The 21,463-nt window shown below is 52.8% G+C and overlaps 1 protein-coding gene across 1 annotated transcript in view; it reads left to right on the top strand.

Moving 5' to 3' along the window:
- FANCA (Fanconi anemia, complementation group A) overlaps window positions 1–21,463 on the top strand; it is a 44,049-nt gene that overhangs the window by 18,832 nt on the left and 3,754 nt on the right. The window contains exons 8-35 of the mRNA XM_006902866.1: window positions 577–659; window positions 1,016–1,049; window positions 1,997–2,063; window positions 2,712–2,824; window positions 3,434–3,510; window positions 3,888–4,029; window positions 4,299–4,432; window positions 5,087–5,197; window positions 5,928–6,023; window positions 6,102–6,158; window positions 6,931–7,019; window positions 7,858–7,918; window positions 8,000–8,049; window positions 9,188–9,264; window positions 11,416–11,520; window positions 11,803–11,933; window positions 12,308–12,378; window positions 12,664–12,760; window positions 13,014–13,201; window positions 14,435–14,531; window positions 15,517–15,693; window positions 16,656–16,729; window positions 17,210–17,338; window positions 18,150–18,231; window positions 19,684–19,826; window positions 20,173–20,275; window positions 20,749–20,808; window positions 20,928–21,032. Coding sequence (XP_006902928.1) covers window positions 577–659; window positions 1,016–1,049; window positions 1,997–2,063; window positions 2,712–2,824; window positions 3,434–3,510; window positions 3,888–4,029; window positions 4,299–4,432; window positions 5,087–5,197; window positions 5,928–6,023; window positions 6,102–6,158; window positions 6,931–7,019; window positions 7,858–7,918; window positions 8,000–8,049; window positions 9,188–9,264; window positions 11,416–11,520; window positions 11,803–11,933; window positions 12,308–12,378; window positions 12,664–12,760; window positions 13,014–13,201; window positions 14,435–14,531; window positions 15,517–15,693; window positions 16,656–16,729; window positions 17,210–17,338; window positions 18,150–18,231; window positions 19,684–19,826; window positions 20,173–20,275; window positions 20,749–20,808; window positions 20,928–21,032 — 2,753 coding nt within the window. The remainder of the gene's footprint in view (window positions 1–576; window positions 660–1,015; window positions 1,050–1,996; window positions 2,064–2,711; window positions 2,825–3,433; window positions 3,511–3,887; window positions 4,030–4,298; window positions 4,433–5,086; window positions 5,198–5,927; window positions 6,024–6,101; window positions 6,159–6,930; window positions 7,020–7,857; window positions 7,919–7,999; window positions 8,050–9,187; window positions 9,265–11,415; window positions 11,521–11,802; window positions 11,934–12,307; window positions 12,379–12,663; window positions 12,761–13,013; window positions 13,202–14,434; window positions 14,532–15,516; window positions 15,694–16,655; window positions 16,730–17,209; window positions 17,339–18,149; window positions 18,232–19,683; window positions 19,827–20,172; window positions 20,276–20,748; window positions 20,809–20,927; window positions 21,033–21,463) is intronic.

The raw sequence follows: 21,463 nt of genomic DNA, 5'->3' as shown, positions 1-21,463 counted from the left end.
ATTAAATATTAAATAGTAAAGAAAGCTTTTGACATTTTGATATAAATGTAGACTTGGCAGAAAGTCTTTTACTTCAGTTGCTTTGATTGTATTCCTTTTAAGAGGTGAATCTTTTTAATGTCTCTTGCCCAGAATGGTGCATCCCCCTGTAAATGTCAGTTTTTGAAGTGGGATTTTGGTGAGCTTTGTCCCCACTGTTGTTGTATCCCATCTAGTCAGAATCAACTCATAGCTGACCCTCTAGCAGGTTTTCAGAGGTAATCAATCCCTGGGGAGATTGCCCATCTTTCTGCCACAGAGCACCTGGTGCATTTGAATAGTGTGACTAGGCCGTCAGGAACTCCCTGCTCCCCACCATAGCCCTTGGAAATGGACAGCCGTTTTGTGTCTTTAGAGGAAAAAAATAGCCTTCATGATAAACTTTAATGGGTGTTTCCCTTTAAGATGGCATATACCAAACCTGAATGGTCAACTTTGGCCTGCAAATACCCTCACCCGTTTGACATAGTGGCGTGCCAGCCACTTTCCTTGGGAGGCAGAGGCTGTGTACAAATAGCTTGGTTTTGTCATTTTCAGATTTTGTACGCATGTTTGTTTTGACGGGATTTCAGGAAAAGTCGGATCTGAGAAGAGATGTGGAACAGGAGAAGCTGCCCCAGGTAGGGGTGATGGAGGGAGAAGCCACTTGGAATGCCCCCATGCTTGAGTGCCTCCATAGGCCTCGCCCTAGGACTCTGTCCGTTTAGTTTTCTCCACCCTTCTGTCTCCTGGTCCCGGGCTCTGGAGTCATGGCATGCAGCATTTCGGTGTCCTGTCTCTCTGTCCTGGGCTCTGGAGTCAATGCGTGCAGCACCTTGGCCCCTGACCCGGCCTCTGGAGATCACTGTGTATAGCACCTCAGACCCTGTCTCCCTTTCTTGAGCTCTGGAGGTTCACAGCCCATCCTGGCTGGAGCACCTGTAGTGCAGGGTCAGTCTGTGTATACTGTTCAGTCATGTAGTCCCTGTCCCCATAGGTGTCCACTGCGGTCCTGCAGAGCCTGCTGAATAGTGAGTGCTGGCGATGTGCTGTGCTGAGGGTTCCTTCCGGGCAATTGGCATTTCTCTGTCCACCTCCTGCAACCAGTGGGTGCTGAGGCTACTTTCTGACCGTCGCTCTGTGAACTCACCTCAGTTGTGAGTTCCACTGGGTTGTGGCATGAGAGCCGGTTCTGGGTTTTGAGCTCCGGACCAGAGGTTCTCATTGTCAGTTACTGAAGGAGCAGCTCCCTAGTGTCAGCGTATAGGAGATGAACCAGAAGTGAGTGGTCTCTTTCCAGTCACTCGGTTGTTGGGTTGGAATCATCAGCAAGCATATTTGGGAGTATATCTAGTTACCCAAACGTCTGTGATGGCCCTTAGAATTGGATTGCTGTGTCCTGTACAACCCCCCTTGCCAGGGCCTCCTGTCCCTCCTCAGCAGTGTCCTGCATGCCTCCCCTCACAGGCTCTCCCAGTGCACTCATGTCCCTCCCTCCAGCTTGTCTCCCCTGCTCAGTGTCCCACCTTAGGACCCTTCCCTATACAGGCGTCTGCACACCTACATCAGTGCCCTGTGCTCCTGCACCCCATTCCCCCTTCACTAGGGCATCATTGTGCTTCGTGCACCCACCCATTCCCCTCCATTCTGGCATCATTGTGCCCTGCATTCCTCATTCGCCCTTCATCCTGGTGTCATTGTACTCTCTGCTGCCCCACACCCCTGGGTCTTCACATCCTGCTCGCCCACCCAGAGCTGGCCATGACCTGGCCAGATAACTGGGTTATTGTGCATGTGAGGCGGCGAGCCCAGGATCATCACTGACAGTGGCCTGAGGAGTTAGTGTTCGGGTGCCCTCCTTCAGGTCAAGGAAAACTAGAGGCACTTACTAAGCGTTTCTGCAGCCCTGCTTGGCACAGTGGAGGTGCTGGGGCCCTTGGAGCTCACGTCTACGTTCCATCCCTATGTCTGTCCCCAGCCACCCTGGAAGCTGTGACTGCTAGTGAGCAAGAGGCCTCTGCCACACTGGGGCCTGCCCCATGCTGGTGAGTCATTGGGCGGGTAGAAGCCCCGTGATGGTGTGGCGCGACCGCAGCAGCTCGTACTCCAGGATCCCTGCTAGTCATCTTCCTTCCATGAGCCCCAGAGTGTTCCCTTTCCACTCAGTTTCTGCTCACTCCTGCATCTGCTTGTGGTCTCTGCTTGGACCCCAGGTCTGGCCAGGTTCCTGTTGATTGTTGGCTTGTAAATGTTTTTATTAGCTGCCAGCATTTTAAAATCAGATGTCACTTAGAAGTCCGGAGGTCTTTTTTCCTGGAGACACAGTCAACTTCTTCTGAGACTCTACTGTTCCCAGAGTCCTTTAGGCACATGTGACTCTGATGGCACTCTGAGTCTTGTCCCCTGTAGGAGCATGTGACCCTGATAGCACCCTGAGTCCTGATCCCAGTGGAGGGATGTAGCCCCCGTGCCATCCTGCAGGGTGTCCTGACTATTTGGCAGCCCCATTGTTTTTCCTGCTGAAGCTGAACTTGTTGGTTAGGGAACCTACCCAGGCTTTGAAGCAGAAGGGTTCTGGGGCTGTGGGCCTGTGCCTTGGTGACTGCAGCCTCATATGTAGGGACAGTCCTGGTCACCCTCAGACACTGAGGGTAGCCATAGTGCCCCTTCTGAGCCATCTCCCCTATTCATAGGCTCAGGATATTCAGTGGACACAACTATGGCAGCACAGCAACACCAGAGACCCCAAGGCGATTTTTCACCCACACCTTGACGCAGATTCTCACCCATAACCCCGTGCTGAGAGGTGGGTGCCTGGTGAGGGGCAGTGTCATAGCCCATGGGGACATGGTGACCTCAGTAACATTCTCTTGGGTTACTCCTTGGTACAGGGTTCATGGTGCTGTCTTTTGTGGATGGAATACATGGAGGCATGGATGCTGTAGACTCTGGGACAGTGACAGAGCAGCCTGTTCTGTGTCACAGTGCTCACCTGTGGTCACTTTGCTTACCCATGGTCCTAGCATCTCCTGCAAGTCCATGGTCACCTGTGGTCATAGCTTGTCCCAGGTCATCATGCTCACCCATGGTCATATCATGTCCCAAGTCTTTGTGCTCGCCCTTCGTCATAGCACATTCCTAGGGTTCATACTTAGTGGAATACTAGGCACTCATGCAGGAGAATGTGAATCGCCTGGCAACATGGGCAAAGGAGCCCTGTTTTTATGAAAACAATGTGTACTACTGTCGAGAGACCCAGGCCCATGGCTGAGCTGAAGACGGTCTCTAACAGAAAACAGCTCGTCAAAAAGTCCTCCTTGCTGACAGAAGAAAGCAGTCAGTACAGTGTAACTCAGTGTCGGCCTGCAGATGCATGTTGGCCATACTGCTGAGCTCCTGGTGATCTCTCAAGCAGTGTCAGATGCCATTCAGAGGCAGAGAGAATGGAGCTTTGCAAGGACATCTCCTCTGCTCAGCGGCCTATTCCACAAGGTAGGTGTTCCCACGGGACTCCTCACTGTTCCCCTCTGCTCAGTGGCCTGCACCACAGGGTGGGTGTCCCCCTGCTTACTCCTGAGTGCCATGTGCAGGTAATGAGGCTTCAGTTCTTGGGCCCCTTAACCCTTGTTAGATGGTTGATGTGGAGTCACCTGACAGGCAGCCCGCTTTGGGGCCAGGTCCGTGGCACACATCAGTTCTCACTCACCGTTTCTGAAATACCTAAGGAAGGAAAACTTGTCCAGCATCCAAGGCCACTCCGCCATAATCTCAGTCCTTTCTGATGAGTGTGGAGTGGCCATGAGGTGAGGGAGATCAGTCTTTGCTGAGGGCTTGCTCCCACAAAAAGGAATCGGCCACTTTTGTTTCAGCTCTTCATGATGTTAAGTCCCAAGGAGCTGCTTGGCCACCTGCAGGAAGTTATAGACATGCATGAGGTGAACTGGCAGCACGTGCTGTGTTGTGTGTCCACCCTGATCATTTGCCTCCCAGATGCACAGCAGCTTGTCACAGGTGCGTATCAGCAGAGACTTGAGTCATGCTTTGTCAGTGTGTGCACACATGTGTTTGCATGCACCTGTGTTTAACCTGTGTATAGGTCACTAGATAGCCACTAGGCATAAGCTAATTTGTGCAGGAGTGCACCAGTCTCCATCACAGCTTACCTGGGGCCATGAGGTGTGCATCCGTGTGCTCTTCTGTGTCCAGATACCACTAGCACAACAGATGTGGCTTCTCCCCATGGGATCTTTGTCTTGTTTGACCCTGTGGCTTCTCCCCAGACTGGGTGGCTCACCTGGTATCCCGTGCATTTGAGAGCTTTGACCTGGAGAGCCTGGTCCCTGCCTTCTTGATTGTGCGCCAGGCTGCACTGGAGGGTCCCAACATGTTCCCCCCCTATGTGGATTGGTTCAAGGTGCGTGCTCGGGGCCAGCGGGTGGAGAGGTGGGCATGTGGGGGAAGTCCTAGACTCCTATCTTCTCAGACCCTACAAGACTGAGATCTTTTTTTCTAAAACCACAGGCATCACCTGGGCTCTGTATTGTCCATCTGCATGTGGTTCTCTTATAATCCCTGCTGGAATAGGGTAGTACCTATAGTCATGCGGAGGGAGAGACTGCCAGTCCCCCTCATTCCCTCCAATCCTGGGAGACCCTCCTTTCTTGAGCCCAGCAGTGGCCACCCTGGCCAGAGAGGGTCTGCTCTGGTGTACTCATGGCCTTCCCTCTATATGAACACTAGAGCTGATGACCAGACAGCCCTCCTCTCATCTGCGGGATCCCTGGGGCTGATACCCTAGACAGCCCCGCCTTCCCCTCCTAACAAGCAAAGGCCCCACAAGGGTGACTGTGATATTTTTCAAGTGGAGAGACCCTCATGAGGGCATGCATGGCCATTCTGTGGAAAGCTGCCATTGGCGTAGTCTCCTGGCCACTGCACTCGTCCACAGAGTTCTAGCTGCAGCTTGTGCAGCAACAGCAGGTGTCCTGATGTGTGGACAGTTGTGTCAATTTTCACAGTGGTCAGATTGGAGGGTTGATGCCCAGACTCACGCCTGTGTCCCCTCCAGGCCACCTTTGGCAGTGCCCGTGGCCCCCATGCCCACAGCAAGAAGGCAGTGGTGTTCCTCTTCACATTCCTGTCGGACCTTGTGCCCTTTGAAGGCCCTCAGTACCTGAAGGTGAGGGGCTCCACAGTTCTGCAGGCCACTCAGATCTATTTTCCCACCTCCGGTAGCGCAGGGTTAGAGAGGGTGGCAGATAGAGAGTGGGTGGGACTCAGTGAGTGAGATCCCAGAGACATCTCTCTGTTTGTTTTTGTCATTGACATCATTGTCACCAAGTTGCTGTCTGGTCAGAGAGGAGGATCTCCCCTCATGGTCTCTCTTCTCAGCTCTGCTTTCACCCCCGACCCTCTCACACGCTCCCCTTCCACCTTCCCTCCCAGTCCACCTCGGACCCCCGACCCTTTCACTCCCTCCCCTCAGTTCGCCTCTGACCCTTGTTCCTCTTACCCCTCCTCTTTCACCCGATTCCCTCTCTGCCCTACTCTATCCCCTGCCTCACACCCCCTTCCCTCTCAGTCCTTTACTGACCCCTGTTCCTTTCACCTTTCAGCCCCTCCACTTTGTCTGGGTTCTTATTTGGGATTGACCTTGAGACAGTCTTTTGGGTGAGGTCATTATCTCCTCTGCCCTTCCTGTTCTTGCAGTCTCTCTGACAGCACTGCCATCCTGACCTTCCCACATGACCTCAGCCCCCTGGCCTTAGTCCCTGAGGGTTGGCCAGACTGACTTCTCTCTGGTCTGTTCTGACATGCTGCCTGTGCAGCTCTGAGAACTGGGTTGTGTCTTGCCCTTCAAGTCCTCATGAGAGTGGATGTTCTAGCCCTCACATGCGTGTCTCTGCCAGGTGCACATGCTTTACCCACCTCTGGTCCCAGAAAGACTGCGACCCCTGCTCACTGACTATGTCACTCTGGCCCGAACACGATTGGCTGACCTCAAGGCAAGTCAGACTCCCTGCACAGCGTCCTACTGATGGCTACCCTCCATGTACTCACACCTCTTCCTGTCTCCTTGGAAGGTTTCTATAGAGGACATGGGGCTCTATGAGGACCTGTCATCAGCAGGTAGCACACAGGTGAGCTGGCTTAGTCCAGGGTCCTGTCTTCTTGGTCCAGAGTAAACAGTTTCTGTGTGTGGTGGATAGTTGGACCTGTGCAGGTTTGGGCTGGTGTGATCCTGGGAACAGATGTCCCAGCAGGTGCTGTGAATGCCATGACAGAAGGCCCTGTCAGGAGGGGTTGACAGCACATATCCCCAGCGCTTGAAGTGTCACTCAGGAACCTCAGTGACGGGGTTTGGAGGAGGGTCTGCTTGTTTGGGCAGCAGGGGTGACACAGTCCTTGTTTGTGAGCTGTGCTATGGCCAGTCCCTGGGAAGAGGAACCTCTTCTGGCTTTAGTATCTTTTTCACTTCAACACACTTTGCTTCTAGATGATGTACAGTCTTTGATGTCATGTAGATTTCTGTTGAAAATACCTTGCTGTTCCCAAACCCTGTTAAGTATCTTTTCTTTCTACCTGAGGTGTTTAGGTCCATCCAGACTGCTCCCCCATGGGCAGGTGGAAGGGGAATGGGAAGGGAGCCCAGAGCGGGTGGGATGGGACATGGCAGTGGCACTTGGTCAGAGAAAGTGGCCCAAGCACCCCTTCTACCTAGCCAAGGGTGCTGCAACTTCCTGAGACCAAGTTTCCAAACTCCTTAGTTTCTGAGTGCAGCAGCACTGTGATTACCCTTCTTTCAGGGGTTTGTGGGGATTCCTGGGCCACCCACACCCTTGACCTTCATCTCGTGCAGAGGTAGGGTATATCTTCATCTGACTCCTCCGTTCCCTCGCCCACTCTTGGCAGCCCCACAGCCAAGCACTCCAGGATGTGGAGAGGGCTCTCGAGGTGTTTGCACACACAGGGAAGATCCCAGCTCCTGTGATGGAGGCAAGGTGAGCATACCCTACCTGTCGGCACAGCTGCACAAGGGAGACATCTTGTTTACGGTCTTAACCCATGCTCCACTGGGGGGCTAGAGCCTGCACTTGGTCAAAGTAGAGGCCTGGACTATGAGACCATTTCTTCCAGAACAGGTCTGTGGGCCTGCTCTGCACTGATCTCTTGGCCTACTTCATCGTAGTGGATGTGGACAGACCCCATGTAGAGCAGCACGGGTACATACGTGGTGATTGCTACGCAGTCAGTGGAGGAGCTCAGCAGTCGACTTAGACCGAATTTGATTTGGTCCAAAACCCATTTGAAGTCAGCTTGCTACCTGTGTGCTCCGTAGGGGGCAGGCATTTAAAATCCTGATACTGAGGACTTTGAACTAATTTCATTTTACAGAATGCAGAGAGCAGCTCCAAGGAAAATGTCCACAGGGCCTGAGAAGAGACCAGCCATGTCCCTGCCAGAGTGCAGAGTAGGCTGTGTCCCAGATTCATAGAACTAGGGTACAGAGTGGGCTCAAGGGTACAGAACAGGGCTGCAGAGTGGACAGTATCTCAGGGTCACAGATTTGGGGTACCAGGCTGGCAAAGTCAAGGGACTGGTGAACAGAACTGGGGTACAGGGTGGCAGTGTTCCAGGGTCACTGGCTAGGGATACAGAGTGGGCCCAGAGGTGCAAAATAAGCAGTGTCCCAGATTCTTTGATGACATTTCCTGAAACAGTGGGAAAAAGAGACCTTGTACTCGATACACTGTCCCAGCCGTGAGAGGAGAGGAGTGCCTGTACTCCTGGGGGTCTCTGTTGACTACATGCCTGACCACCTGCTCTTCTGTGTCACAGCATCTTCAGGAGGCCCTACTACCTGTCACACTTCCTGCCCGCCCTGCTCACACCACGAGTGGTCAGTATGTAGACCCCATACTTCGTGCCGCCTGGAGACTGTGTACTGTATGGCATCTCATTCGTTTTCCGGTTCTCACAGCTGCCTAAGATCCCTGACCTCCGTGTGGCCTTCATCGAGTCCCTGAAAAGGTATACAGTACACTGACCTGGCCTCGTGCCGACAGTTTCTAAGTAGCAGAACTGATTCAGTGTAGATATTTTTATAAAACGTCAGCTGAAGTTGACTGGTTGGACCTTGTCGGTCAGACTAGGTTGTCATGGTGGCTCTCTCATGGCTGCCTCTGTGCCTCACTCTACTTCTCCAGGTTCTGTCGCTGTGTAGCGCAGGGCCAGGGCTGGGAGTGGGTCTTGCAGCTTCTTAGTCGTGGTCTTGATCTTGTTAGGCATCCCCTCTGTGTCTTCTTGGTCATGGGACACGGTCCCCCTGTGGTATGTCTGCAGTGCCCCCTGGAGACCTCTGGTGGAAAGGGTAACAGCGGTGCTGGCGCTGGCCGTGCAGACTGTCCGCCGTGTTGGATGCCAGCGGAGGCTGCCTGAGACTTTCAAGTCCTTGTCTAGGACATGTATAGTTTTTCCATTTTTCTAAAGGTGATGATTGGTGTGTTTCTCTTAGTATTACTTGCTAATTAGTATATGTTAGAATTTGGAAATTACTAAAAATTAAATCAAAGAGCTAAAAATAGTGTGGATGTCTGGTGGCCTACTGGTAAGAGGCTGTGCTGCCAACCCAAAGACACACAGTTTGAATCCACTAGCTGCTCAACAGAAAAAAACTGGACAGTCTTCCTCTCATATGATTTCGAGCCACAGAAAATCTTCTGGAGGGTCAGCTATGAGTTGGTTTCAATTCAAGGGCTCCTAACAACAGCATACTAGTAGGGCTGCTTACCAAAAAGATTGATGTTTCAAATGCACCACTTTTTCTGTGGGAGAAAGGTGGTTGTAACTTCTCTCAGAGCAATTCATGACCTCAGAGACCCGGGGTGGGGTGACTGTGATTTGGAGATTAAAGTCTGTATGTGTTGTGTGGTATGTCCTGCCAGGGACTCATGGGGGACATGCTGTGAGACTTCAGTCGATATTTCGAACAGTGTACACCCTCACGTGATGTTTTTCTTGAAAAAACTACTGTACTGACTTGTTGGGTTATTCGAATTTAGTCTATTGTTCACTTATATATATTCCACTTATTTTTCAGTTGTAACCTTGACAATGACTTTGAATCACAGATGAGTTGACTTTGTGTTCACATTTTTTTCTGATCTAGAGCCGATAAAATTCCTCTGTCACTGTACTCGAGCTACCACCAAGCCTGTTCCACTGCTGAAGAGAAGAAACCAGAGAGTAAGGTCCACCAAGGGTCATCTCAGTCTGCATTCTGTCCTCTTTCTTGATTCTGGGTCTCACAAGATAACATGCTCCTTCAAGGTCCCTTGCAATCTCTTAGCCTCTTTAACTAACACCACCTCTTCCACGTGACACCTGGTCTCATTGGACAATACCAGAGTCTCTAGATAAATGATACCAGGGTGTGTCTCTGGAGGACACTGAATCTGTGTAGATAGATGGTACCAGGTGTGTCTCAATGGTGAACAGTGGCTCTGTATAGATAGATGAGACCAGGTGTGTGTCTCTGGAGGGCACTGGCTCTATATAGATAGATGGGACTTGTTGTGTCTCACTGGAGGACACCAGGTCTATGTAGATAGATGGGACTGGGCATATATTACTAGAGGACAGTGGGTCCCATTGGTCAATACCAGGTTCCACTGGTCCTCCCAGATCTTCTGATCAGATTGCTCCCCCTCAACCTTACTGCTGGACAGACTGGCCTAGGTGACTGCTCCCTGCTGGGTCCTCGTAGTGCTTCAAGCAATACTATGTGTTAGCTGTTCCTCATAGAGCCTTAGCTGTCAGCCTATGCTCTTCCTGAGAGTGTCCCATGCATGCAAGACCCAGAGTTGTCACTTGTCATTTACTGAGGATCTACATGTTGTCTGTCTCTCCTGTCTGTTGTGGCACACTGAATGTGGCCTTGGGTTCTCATAGGGACCATGCACAGGGCAGCTATCTGCATGTGGTCTGAATTTGAAAACTGGAATGCCGAAGAGACATATGACTGAGTCAGTGGTGTGTGGACCATCACTGGGGTTCCTACACTCTGTCCTTCTCCCCTAGACCTGTCCATCAAAGGTGCCGTGAGATAGTACCATCATTCTGTTTGTCGAGTTCCGTCTATAGCTGCAGGGCCCGAGTGAGGCGACCTCTCCATGTGCTGACCATTCTCTTGCTCTGTCTGCTGGGTTAGCTATTTGGCTTCCAAGTAAAGAGTACGGAGAAGTGGGCCTGAGCTGTCTACACCTGAGGCAGTGCCCATAAGCTCAGGCGCTAGTTGTGCTGGATTGGGTGGGGAGGTGCCATACCTCACCTTGCCGGGGCTGGCTGGCCACCCCACACTCCCTCTCCCGTGGCCTAGGCCTCCTTACTGCAGGACCCTACTTTGGGGGCTTCTGAATGGCCTTCCAGGAAGCTCTGATGACATGCTCTCACAGAGTAGTGTCCTCACCTCCAGTGGTTCAGACCCACCACTGCTCCACTGGAGAAACATGGGCAGACTCCTTCTGTTGGAATTTACCTTGAAAACCGGATGGAAGATCAGAACCGACTCAGTGACTCAGTGGCAGAGAATGAAACCTTTTCAAATGATTTATGTGATAGGTGTTAGCAGCAGATACCTCTGAACCCTGCTCACTTTGGGTTTCCTGATTGAGCCCACATGACAGTGTACTAGACAAAGTCTCTCCCAACACTCGTGGCACCAGAGCTGGGCCTTGTGTGGAGACATAGAGAGAGCAAGCACATCCTCCTTTGTAATGCGGACATCCTAGACCTTGAACAACACACCTTTTTTTTGAAAGTGTTTGCTCATATATCCCATCTTTTGTGTTAAATCTGTAAAGAGGTGAGAGAAGGTAACATTGTATTTTCTGGATTCTTCAGCCTGTCTCCTGATGCCCTAATGGGGAGAAAGGGCTGGTGACTCTCTCCTTGCCCATGACACAGTAGTGGTCCTTGGCCTGGCTTGGCCACCATGCTCTGAGGGGTGTTGATACCACAGTCTTTGGGTTGGTCACTTAGGGATATTGTTACCACAGCATCTGGTCAGTCCTCAATGTCTCTTGGCCTGCATGCTCTTAGGTGTAAGTACTGCAACATCTGGCCAGTCCCAAGTCTCCCGTGGCCTGTGTGTTCTTGAATGTTGGTACCACAGATCTGGTCAGTCATTCCTCGGTCTCACCTAACACCTTCTTGGTGGTGGTATCACTTAGTCACCTTTGTTCGTAACTGTCGGCTCTGCTGTGACATGTCGGAGAGTGGCTTCCATCACACGACAGATACCCCAATGCCAGCCAGCACCATGGAAGGATGGCAGTTGTCTCTGCACATGGATGATCAAAGGCCCTGCAGTGACCCCGTCCTGTATCCCCTCTGCAGCCCCCATGGAGGCCGAGCCCAGCTGTGCTGAAGGTGCCCTAGGTGCACTTGAGGCTGTGCTAGGAGCACTCAGAGATGGCATGACAGAGCCTATGCAGCATGATGGTGAGGATTCCGTGACAGGGTCGGGCTGAGGTCAGAGCAGCAGGTCCACATCGTTTGTGGTGCTGGCTTGGGTTATGCCGCTGGTTCCTTACTGGGGCCAGAGTTCCGTCTGCATCCTTGAGATGATAAGGATTTCTCTGTAGCCTGGGTGAGTGCAGGGGGCATCTTATCCTCCAGTGCTGGGCTGCAGAGATCTCCTGGGGGGGGGGACATATGGGACTAGGCTGTACTGTCCACAGGCGTATAGCCTCAGCCTCCTCCCATGCCCTCTCCCATCCACAGTGGTGTCCGCACACATTGCCATCATTTCTGATCGAGTGCACACTGCCTTGGGTCTCAGGGAAGATGATGTCGCAACACCAAAGATTCAGCTTGACCTTCTTGCTCCAGAGCTGAAGAGGCCAGAGCAGGAGGTGTGTGGGAGAGCTCGGGGATTGGCTGCATGCACAGGACATCTCAGACTGCCTTTATTTGCACATGTTATGTTTGTATGAGGAGTGGGCTGCCTGTCTGGCGGGAACGTGAAGTGTGTACAACAGATCACGTGTATCACGTATAAGGGAGTAAAACATTCTGTCCTGCTGTGAGGAGGAAGGCGGTGGTCCTGGTTTTCTTAGAGACACCAGGCTGCTGTGGCCATGGCCTCAGGTACTGACTATGGCATCGACACTAGGTATCGACAGGTATCAACACTATGTGAACTGGAGTCCGTAGCCTGGCTTGTCCTTGGCTGTGACGTGATACACGCCCTGGACATGAACATTACATCGGCCTTGTCTCCTCCCAGGTTGTGGATCTGCTGCTCACCAACTTCTGCCAGAGCCTCGTGGCTGCATCCAGCTTTGCCCCACCACACAGGTAGAGCATTCGCTAGCTTCTTGGGGACCTAGAATTTCCTTCATGGCTTAGGCAGGGATCCTGCCACCTTGTAGGCTGGTAAGCTGCAACCAGCTTCCCCCAACAAACGACAGCTCTCTTGGGTGCAGACCTCATTGCCTTGGGCTTCCAAACTGAGGAAGGCCTCTGGCTCAGCCCTGACTGTCCTGTTTTCCTGCTAACACACAGCTATCATTGATGGGGGCAGATTGTGACTCAGGGCTCCTGTATTGAGGGAGGGCCCAATTCACCGGGCACTCTCCGCAGTCAGGGATCCTGGGCAGTGCTTTTAGTGAAGCTACTATGTGGACACAAGCTCCTGCCGTTGGTGCTGACTCGCCTGTGCCAGCTGCTGCTCTACCAGGTAAGTCCTGAGTGTGGCTGCCGCCAACCCCAGGCCAGTGCTCAGACAAGGAAGCGTGTCCTTGATGGAGGATGACCATATCACCTGTGTGATAAGGGGTCTGTTTCATCACTGCCCCACAAAGAGAACACCATGTCTCCAGTGAGATGGAGTACTGGTGAGAATGAGGCAGCAGTGATACTCTGTGGTCCCAGGGTGGCAGCTGTGGGGTATCCAGTGCCCCTCTCCTGGCATGCCCCTCTATCCACTCCAGGGTCCTCATTTGAGTGCTTTCCACGTGGTGGGGCTCGCAGCGCTGGCTGTCCACCTGGCCAGGTCAGGGCCAGGATTGCCACACGTGGACCTGAACCCACCTGCTTCCACCCAGAGCCTCTCCATGGCTGAGTTCCTGGACAACCTGTTACCCTGCAGAACCAGGGACTCTCTGCTCTTCTGTGTGAGGTGAGCCCTGCCGGCAGGAGCTCCCACCCTTTTCTGAGGGGCACCTGCAGCTCATGTGTTGTGGGAGGAGTTGTGCCACCTACCTGGCACAGGTCTTGCCAGCAGGCAAGATGTCTTCCTTGGTCTGACTCTGTGTGTGTGTGTGTGTGTGAGAGAGAAAGAGGGAGAGTGTGTGTGTGTGTCTGTGTGTGTGTGTGAGAGAGAGAGAAAGAGGGAGAGTGTGTGTGTGTGAGAATGTCTATGGGGGTGCATATGCATGAGTGGCTGGTGGTGTGTGTGTGGGGGGTGTGAATGTCTGGGGTGTGTGTATGTGCACGCGCGGGAGTGGCCGGGTATGTGGTGTGTGTGTGAATGTATGGGGGGTGCATACGCATGAGTGGCTGGTGGTGTGGGGGGGTGTGAATGTCTGGGGTGTGTGTATGTGCATGCACGGGTGTGGGGGGGTGGTGTGAATGTATGGGGGGTGCATACGCATGAGTGGCTGGGGGTGTGGTGTGGGGGGGTGTGAATGTCTGGGGTGTGTGTATGTGCATGCACGGGTGTGGGGGGTGGGTGTGAATGTATGGGGGGTGCATACGCATGAGTGGCTGGGGGTGTGTGTGAATGGGTATGAATGGGTATGTGTGTGTGCTGGGGAGTATTTGCAGGCGTGATGTCTTTGTATGTTAGGATAGGACCTTGTTACTCAGTCTTTGTGGAAGTCACTGGTGTTTTGTAAACAGCACCCACGTCTTTTAGTGCTCTTGCTGTCATGGTGGTCACTCTCTGCTGTCATCCTGTGGCTAGTCAGCTGTGGTTCCAGTCCTGGGTCTGACTGTGGGTCATGGATGGAGAGGTGGTACTTAGGGGTGGAAGATGCGACTGCTGGGGGCTCGGGCATTCCTCAAGGCCTGCCTCAGACGGGCCTGTGTCCAGCCCGGTAGCCACATTAGGTGGTGTGATGGCGTACACTCACAGAGGTCAGCTGAGCCCTTTCTGTGAGACTCCAAGGCACGCACATAGGGCCTCCAGGCTATCATTGTCCTCCATCTCTAAACATACCCCCACCTCATCTTCAGCCCATTTCTGCTGTTTCAAGTGTCCCAGTGTCTGCTTGAGACATGCCAGGGGGTGACCAGTGCACGTGCACACTGTGGTGCCATTAAGAATTCATCAGATTCATCTGTGCTGTCCAGCCTACCTCCTCTGAGCTGGGCATTATGTGGACTACATGGCCTCTGGTTTCTTTCCTAGGTTTTGTACAGCAGTGATTTCTTATGCCTTGTGCAGACCTCCCTCTAAGTCGGATGCCACTGTGCCCAGCCAAGTGCCTCCAGGCCTCGTGAAGAAGGTGAGTCTGCTCAGTATCTGCCTCTAATTGAGTGGAGCCCCCAGACTCCGCATGTCTCCCCACTTCTGTACATGAGGTGATAGTAACAACACAGCACTGCCAACTGCCAGGTGCTGAAAATTAGCACAGGTGAGGGAGGAGCACTTGGTCTCCACACAGGGCTTCCACGTGGTAAAGACTCATCAGAGCACAGAAGAGTTCAAGGGGGGGCTCTTAGAAATCTTAAACATGCAGGCAAATGGTGACTCCTGAATCACGGTAAGAGGAATTAGATGGAGAAGCTTTTGAAAATGCAGATTCCTGGGCTTGACCAGTTGGATTAAGTCAGAGCCTGGGGTGACTCTTGGGGGTCAGGGGTGGCTCTCGCAGGCATCAGGGACAGCTCCCTGGGTCAGAGATGGCTCCTGGGGGTTTGGGGTGCTATTTCAGGTCATAGTGATGTCCACAGTATTGAAGGGCCACCACCAGGTGCCTCTGAAGAGTAGTAGAAATGGAGAAAGGGCTACAGGACACTGGGTGGCACTGTTTGGACACACTGCACAGTGGTGATCCCTGGAGCAGACCCCACATGGGGCTCATTAAAGACCAAGTATGTTGGGTCAAACACTGCAGCATGGGGGCACTACCTTGCCAGCACTGTTTTGGCTGTCAGGAGAGTGTGGGCCAGCTTCTGACCCAGACTTAGCCTATCTGTACATGCTCATTGAGCTTGGGGAACAGCTTAGTCTCTTGATGGGAAAGAAGAGTGGGTTCATCCCAGTAAGCTCGCATGTGGAACCAGCAGGCATTCAGTGCAGGTGCTGGGGATAGTGGGGGCCTGGGAGGTAGGTGTGCAGGACTCTCAGCCAGTCTGGTGTGGGATCTCCATGCAGGGCTCTGCGCTGAGGTGTGTGGCTGGAGTTGTGGTCAAGTGTGTCCACACGAGCCAGAGTCCATGTTGTTCATGTCTTCCTGAGTGTCTGAGGAGAAACAGGTCTATTTTCAGTTCCAGTTTGTTGTGCTGAGACTCTTCTCTGAAGCCCGAGAGCCTCCCTGTGTGGATACTGTGGAGGATGTTCCGTGGAGACCCCTGTGCCTGCCTTCTGCAGACTGGACGCTGGCCGCCCTCTGTCTGTGGAGACATAAGGTGTTCCAGGAACTGCTGAGGGAGAAGGAGCTTCAGGTGGAGTCCCACTGCCCCTCTGCTCTGTGCCACCACTGTGCCCTGAGCTGGCTCACAGAGGGCCCTGGGGCTAGCGTGGGCGGGCAGGCGGGCTTTCACAGGATACTTGCAGGAGCACAGAAGGTTCTCCGTTTCCGAGTTTACTTTGTGGTCACTGCTTCATATTCAGCTGTGGAAATTGTGCCGTGGCTCCCCTATGACGTTTTCCTCCAAATAGTTCATGGCTGACTAAAAACACAGGACCTCTGCCGGACCTGGCCTTTGAGTCAGGGCAGTGAGCTAGCCACACACATGCACAGGGATAGCCAGAAACCTCGTCAGGGACCAGGAATACAACCCCAGTTCCTGTACCAGCATTCCTGTCAATACTCATGAGCTTTCTTGTAACAAGCACCAGTGTCCTCACACTTTGCCTAACACCCATCAAATCCCTACTTTCACTCTGGTACCTCTGCCAGCATGTCCACCCATGTCCTTGCCTCACCCACGACATTCCCTCAAGGCCATCTCTGCTGTGTACCCTCCGCTGCCCCTCCAGGCCAAGCTCCTGTGCTCACTGACTCTCATCTGTCTTGCATTTAATAAGGGAGTTCTGGTGGTAGAGCCTTTAGGGAGTTGCCTTGCTCGCCCAAAGGCCATGCCTTTAGTGGTTTGAATCTCTGGTGAAAAATGGGCAGTCTTCTCCCCGTGACAGAGAGCTTCCGAAACCATGGAGGGGCGGCAGGGAGTCACTTTCTACTCTAAAGCATTTTTAATGTTTGCTGGTTCTTGGATGTGGTCTTAGTCTTCACACAAAAAAGGTGGAGAGCTCGAGGTAGCTTATTCCATGTCTTCAGTCATTTTACTGCTGTTAGCTGCACAGATGAGAAGGCGTGACCACTGCTGGCTGGAGTCAGGAGTGGCAGTGGCCATGTGCACCATGGCCAGCACTAGCCTTGTGACCTGTTGCTCCTTTTCTCTAGCTAACTTACAGAGACTGGTTGCAGTTGGAACTAGGAATTGAGCCTCAAGATGACCTTCTGTCAGACACAGAAAGGTGAGGAACAAACATCTTTCTCAAGTCCGATTTTCATGCTATCTTCTCAGTTAGGTTTTGGTTAACAGAGGACTTCTCAGCCCAGTTTTATTTGTTCATTTATTGCTTTATTGAGGAAACTTACTGAGTTCTTGCTATATGCTAGACACTACTGTTCTGAAATATTCTGGAAGCTGGGGATTCAGTAAAGCCACATGATGCACAAGCATCCAAAGCCATATAGCACGCAGAAGCCCATACCAGGGCCCCCATCCCTCGGCTTGGCACATTTGCATCCATTCCTTTCCTCACTTTGTCCCAAGCCCAGCAGCCCTGTGACCACAGTGGGAGTCACAGAGATTGCCCTGGGGACAGGAATGCAAGGCCACCTTGTCCCCTGAGGCACTATCAGGAAACTAGCAATTGCTGTTCTCCCAGGCACAGAGCTTGCCTGATTGGGGGATCCTGGGCTACAGGTGGTCTCAGCCTTCTCTATTACAGGCGAGATTTCCATCAGTGGGCCATCCATCAACACTACCTGCCCAAGCCTGTGGCTGTAGGAGGATGTGGGGGAGACCTGGAGGCAGCCTGCAGTGTCCTCACCGAGGCAATGATGGACTTCTGCACAAGGTTGGCCAAGCATGGCAGGGCTTCTGGATTGATGCTTTGAGACTGTGGTCTTGGGACACAGATGTTTGTGGCTAGAGTTGTGTTGGGAGGCCTACCCTCGAATCTAATTGGCCGGGGGGGGGGGGTCCCCACAGGACTGGGATCAGAAAGGACACAATAGAAGCTGGGATGGAGGCTAAGCCTTGAGAACAGGTTGCTGAGCTGTGGAGTACAGGGAACAGAGCAGACTGAACCCTGAGAATGGTGCTGGGATGTGTTATGTAGGGAGGGGAGTGGGGCCAGACAATAGCTGATTGGTTTCCTCTTTGCTTGTGCTTCTGGGGCCCTACCTAAACATTCACTATCAGATTCAAGGCCCTGGAGCCTTTCCCGTGTTTCCATCTCACAGTTATGTCTCTGGGCCCTTTTTGGGTCATCTGTGTAAATGTGGCGAGGGTCCAAGCCTCATTCATTTGCACAATTCTGTCCTTCCTGTCATGGAGGGAAGTACCCAGTCTCCTCTGTTGAGAAACTGAGGGAGCCACCTGTCCTCCTAGGAGCAGCCCTCCTGGTCATGGGCTCTGGCTTGCTTTGTCTTGCTTGATGGGATCACTAGTATTTTGTTGGGATTTCACTTATAAATTGTCGCTTGTTGAGGAGATCCTGCATGTTCAGAGTGGTATGACCTTAGACTCAGTAGTTTATTTGAAATGTAGTGGTCACCAGGGGCATCTGAGGAGTGACCTCGCCCCATACCAGGGCAGCGAGAGAACACTGGAACCATCCTCACAGCTCTAAGATACCAATGAGGTCATCATTGTCTTTATTCCAGCTCCTGGAGCTGTGACCTCCTGGAGAAATCTGATGTCTCCAGAGGCTGCATGGTAAACCGAGATATCCTTTCCAGGTTGCAGGTGAGTTAGGAGACCAGCGTCCATGGTTCCTGTAGTGACATCCCCTTAATCCTCGTAAATTCCCACAGTGGGTCCTGTTCACACGGCTATGCTGAGGTCCATGTCCATGGTAACTTGGGCTCTGAAGCAACCTTAGGTGTAAACATCGTACAGTGGAGCCGGAGGCTTGAAGGGACAGGCCTAAAGCTGCCATCACGACTCCAGGCAGTGCAGTCCTAGACCCTGCTGTCCACTGGCTCTGTGTGCGACTTCCTGTATGCCCGGTATGTAAGGTGCTGTTCCCTGTGTCCTGTGAGGACTCTGTGCTTCCTGGTGCGGCTACACTCTTCAAGTGACTAAAAGTGAACAATGGAAGTGGAAATGTCAGGTGTTTGTCCACCTGGATAAAACATACAAGTGAGGAACGGTTCCCAAGACAAGGAAGACCTGCCCACCCATCCTTGTCCCAGCGACAGGGATGGAACCAGGAGGGCTGACTTCTGGTGTGGACTGACCAAGTGTCACTGGGTGGACGTGTCTGCAGTGCATACACCTAGCACATGGCCCTCCTGTCCTCTGGGCTGCAGTCACTCCAGTCTCTCATGGGCCATCTGTCTGCTGCCCAGCTGTCCGCCAGTGATTCTCACATGTAGTGGGCAGTGTTTCAGAGTGGACAGTATGGAACAGTGGCTCAGACTCAGGATGAAAACTGTGTCAGCACAAATGCAACAGAAATGAACTCTTTACATTTCTAGAAGCAGCTGTACTTGGGTTGCAGTGCTCTCGGGATGTCACCAGGGTCCTTTCCAGCTCCCATGCGTGTCTGTTGTAGGGACATAGAACAGGACCTTACAGGACAGACAGGGACCTCTGAACAGCTGGCATGTGACCTTGGTACTCTGGTGGAGATACACCATCTGCACTGCTCAAACATCGGGCAGAGCGTGTCAGCACTGAAATAAGAGCAGGTTAAGAACTGGCATCTTCAGCATTTCAGCTACACTCGTTTCTTTCAGTGGTGTCAGTATTTTAAGACAGACTGGACCAAGGTTGTGATTAAAAGAGAACAGATACTTGACCCATGACCTCACCCTGGCCAGGCCAGCTCTCGGGGAGATGCTGTGAGGCCTTGGTAATGATGATGGTCACATGCCATGGTCACATGAGGATGCATTGCATCCTGGGAACACAGGTAATGAGATCTGATCGCTTAGGAAAATGTAAACACCTGCGTGCATGCATACACACCTCAGCACACTCAGACTGGACTGGCAGATGGCAGGGCAGATGTGGCTGTTGGTGAACCTGGGTGGTGAGTAGGAGTGTTGTTTATTTTTCCTCTCAGATGGTTTGAAATCTTCCAGTAAAGATTGTCTGGAGCCTGCCTGTGGCCATTGAACTCACCCTACCCTGTCTGCTGGGGGTGAGTGGCTTTAGGGTCTCAGAGCAGCCTGATCCTCTGCCCTTTTCCAGGAAATGCTGCTGGACCTGGAGCAGGTCAACACAGCAGAGCACTTCCTAGTTGGGATTTTCCGTAGGCGACTGCAGGCTCTGGAGGGCGTGTCTGCAGTGACTGTCCACCTTCTAAGGCAGCAAGAGCTACTCCTGCAGAAACGGTACGGATGCATCATGGTCTGCACTGGCCCTGCCGTCCATCCTGTCCACCCACCATTGTAAGGTCTCTGATCCTGTCCAAGGGTCCGGGGACCTTGTGACAGGCTCCGTGAAGAAAAGTATGTTCTGGGAGGAAGTGATTTAAACCTCCTGGGTTGGAGTTGTTTGTGGTCATACCGGCCCGGCCACTGTCCTGGCTCATGTGGGATGTTAGTCATTTTTCAGCAGCACGTTTTGTGTTTGCAGAGGGCCTGGCCCAAGCACTGGACACTCTGGAGTTGGGGTGGGGCTAGGGCCTGCTTGCAGGAGGGTTGGGCCTGGAACTGAATCTTCTCCCTTTTGTTCCAGGATCCTCCTGGCCCTCCCTCCCACTCTGCTCTTCACTGGCATCCAGGGGAAACCAGCCACCGCTGACTGTGGCCAGTTCCTGCAATTCATCTGCTCAGAGCTGGTAGGTGCCATGTGGTCTGTGTAGAGTTAGGAGTCAGATGGGCAAGGGTGTCATGGAAGGAGCAGGGTGTGGGTGTGGTGCTCCTCAGAAGCGGGCTCTGGCACTTGGCTGGTGTTCCCCAGCCATGTGTCTCCTCTGTCCTGCCCAATGCCCTGTGTCAGCACACAGCCCAGGAGGGGAAAGGGAGCTCTGGTTCAATAGTGACCTCAGGCCAATCTTCACATTTCCTTCCACATCCAGACCTCTGCCACACTGTGCACAGTGGGACCACTTCCCCACAGAATGCCCACTCCCTCACACAGCTCCTACACTCTACCCAAGCCCTCCCCTAAGAGTCCACATTGTGGATTCATCCTAACCCCACTGTGGCCACTGACCCTTCTCCTTCACACCCCCTCCCACACACCACAGCCACACTTTGTCCATGCCCTCCTGCTGTTTCCTTTTTGACTTTGTTGTTTTTTGTGTTGCAGAGAAACCTTTGCCACCATGGAGGTGCCCTGACCCACGACATCACTGCCCACTTCTTCCGGGTAATCACTCATCTCTGCAGCGCTTCCTACTCCCTGCTGCCTGATCAGAGCCTCTGTGGGGACTCCAGACTGCCCTGCGTCTGCATGGGACCCAATCCTGAGCCCTCTGTTTCCTCCAGGGCCTCCTGAGCACCTGTCTACGTGGACAAGACCCTGCCTTGCTTGTTGACCTGACCCTTTCCACCTGCCAGACCAAGTGCCCAATAATCCTGACCTCTGCTCTGGTAATCGTCCTATCTGCCCCTCTGCCTGTGAGATAGGAGCAGGCAGTGAGTGCTCTAGGCTCCTGGCAGCTCTTCTTCACCTCACACCTGGTTCTGTTTTTCATTTTGTGAAGAGAGAACCTCAGAGTATAGGAGTCTTCACATCTTTTGAGAGCACTAGAGCTCTCGGACCCTCTGTGAGCTGGCTTCAAGTGGGGATGTAGATTGGTGGACTTGTGGTGCTCTTTTATTCCCTAACTCAATGGTCCACTCACTCACTCGCTGTCCCACCTGATACCCCTTTACCTGCAGGCACCCTCAGCTGGTTCTCCCTTACCTGCACTCTCACCTGGTGCACTGAGCAGTGACGTGGAGCCTCTCCCATCCAGTTATCTTCTCAGGGCTCAGGGCAGAGGCTTCTGCTTCCTGCCTGACCTTCTTGACTCACATGA

Source organism: Elephantulus edwardii, unplaced genomic scaffold, assembly GCF_000299155.1.
Source record: "Elephantulus edwardii isolate Elephantulus edwardi_28Jun2011 unplaced genomic scaffold, EleEdw1.0 scaffold00463, whole genome shotgun sequence".
Taxonomy (NCBI): Eukaryota; Metazoa; Chordata; class Mammalia; order Macroscelidea; family Macroscelididae; genus Elephantulus; species Elephantulus edwardii.
This window is presented reverse-complemented; position numbering and strand designations above follow the sequence as displayed.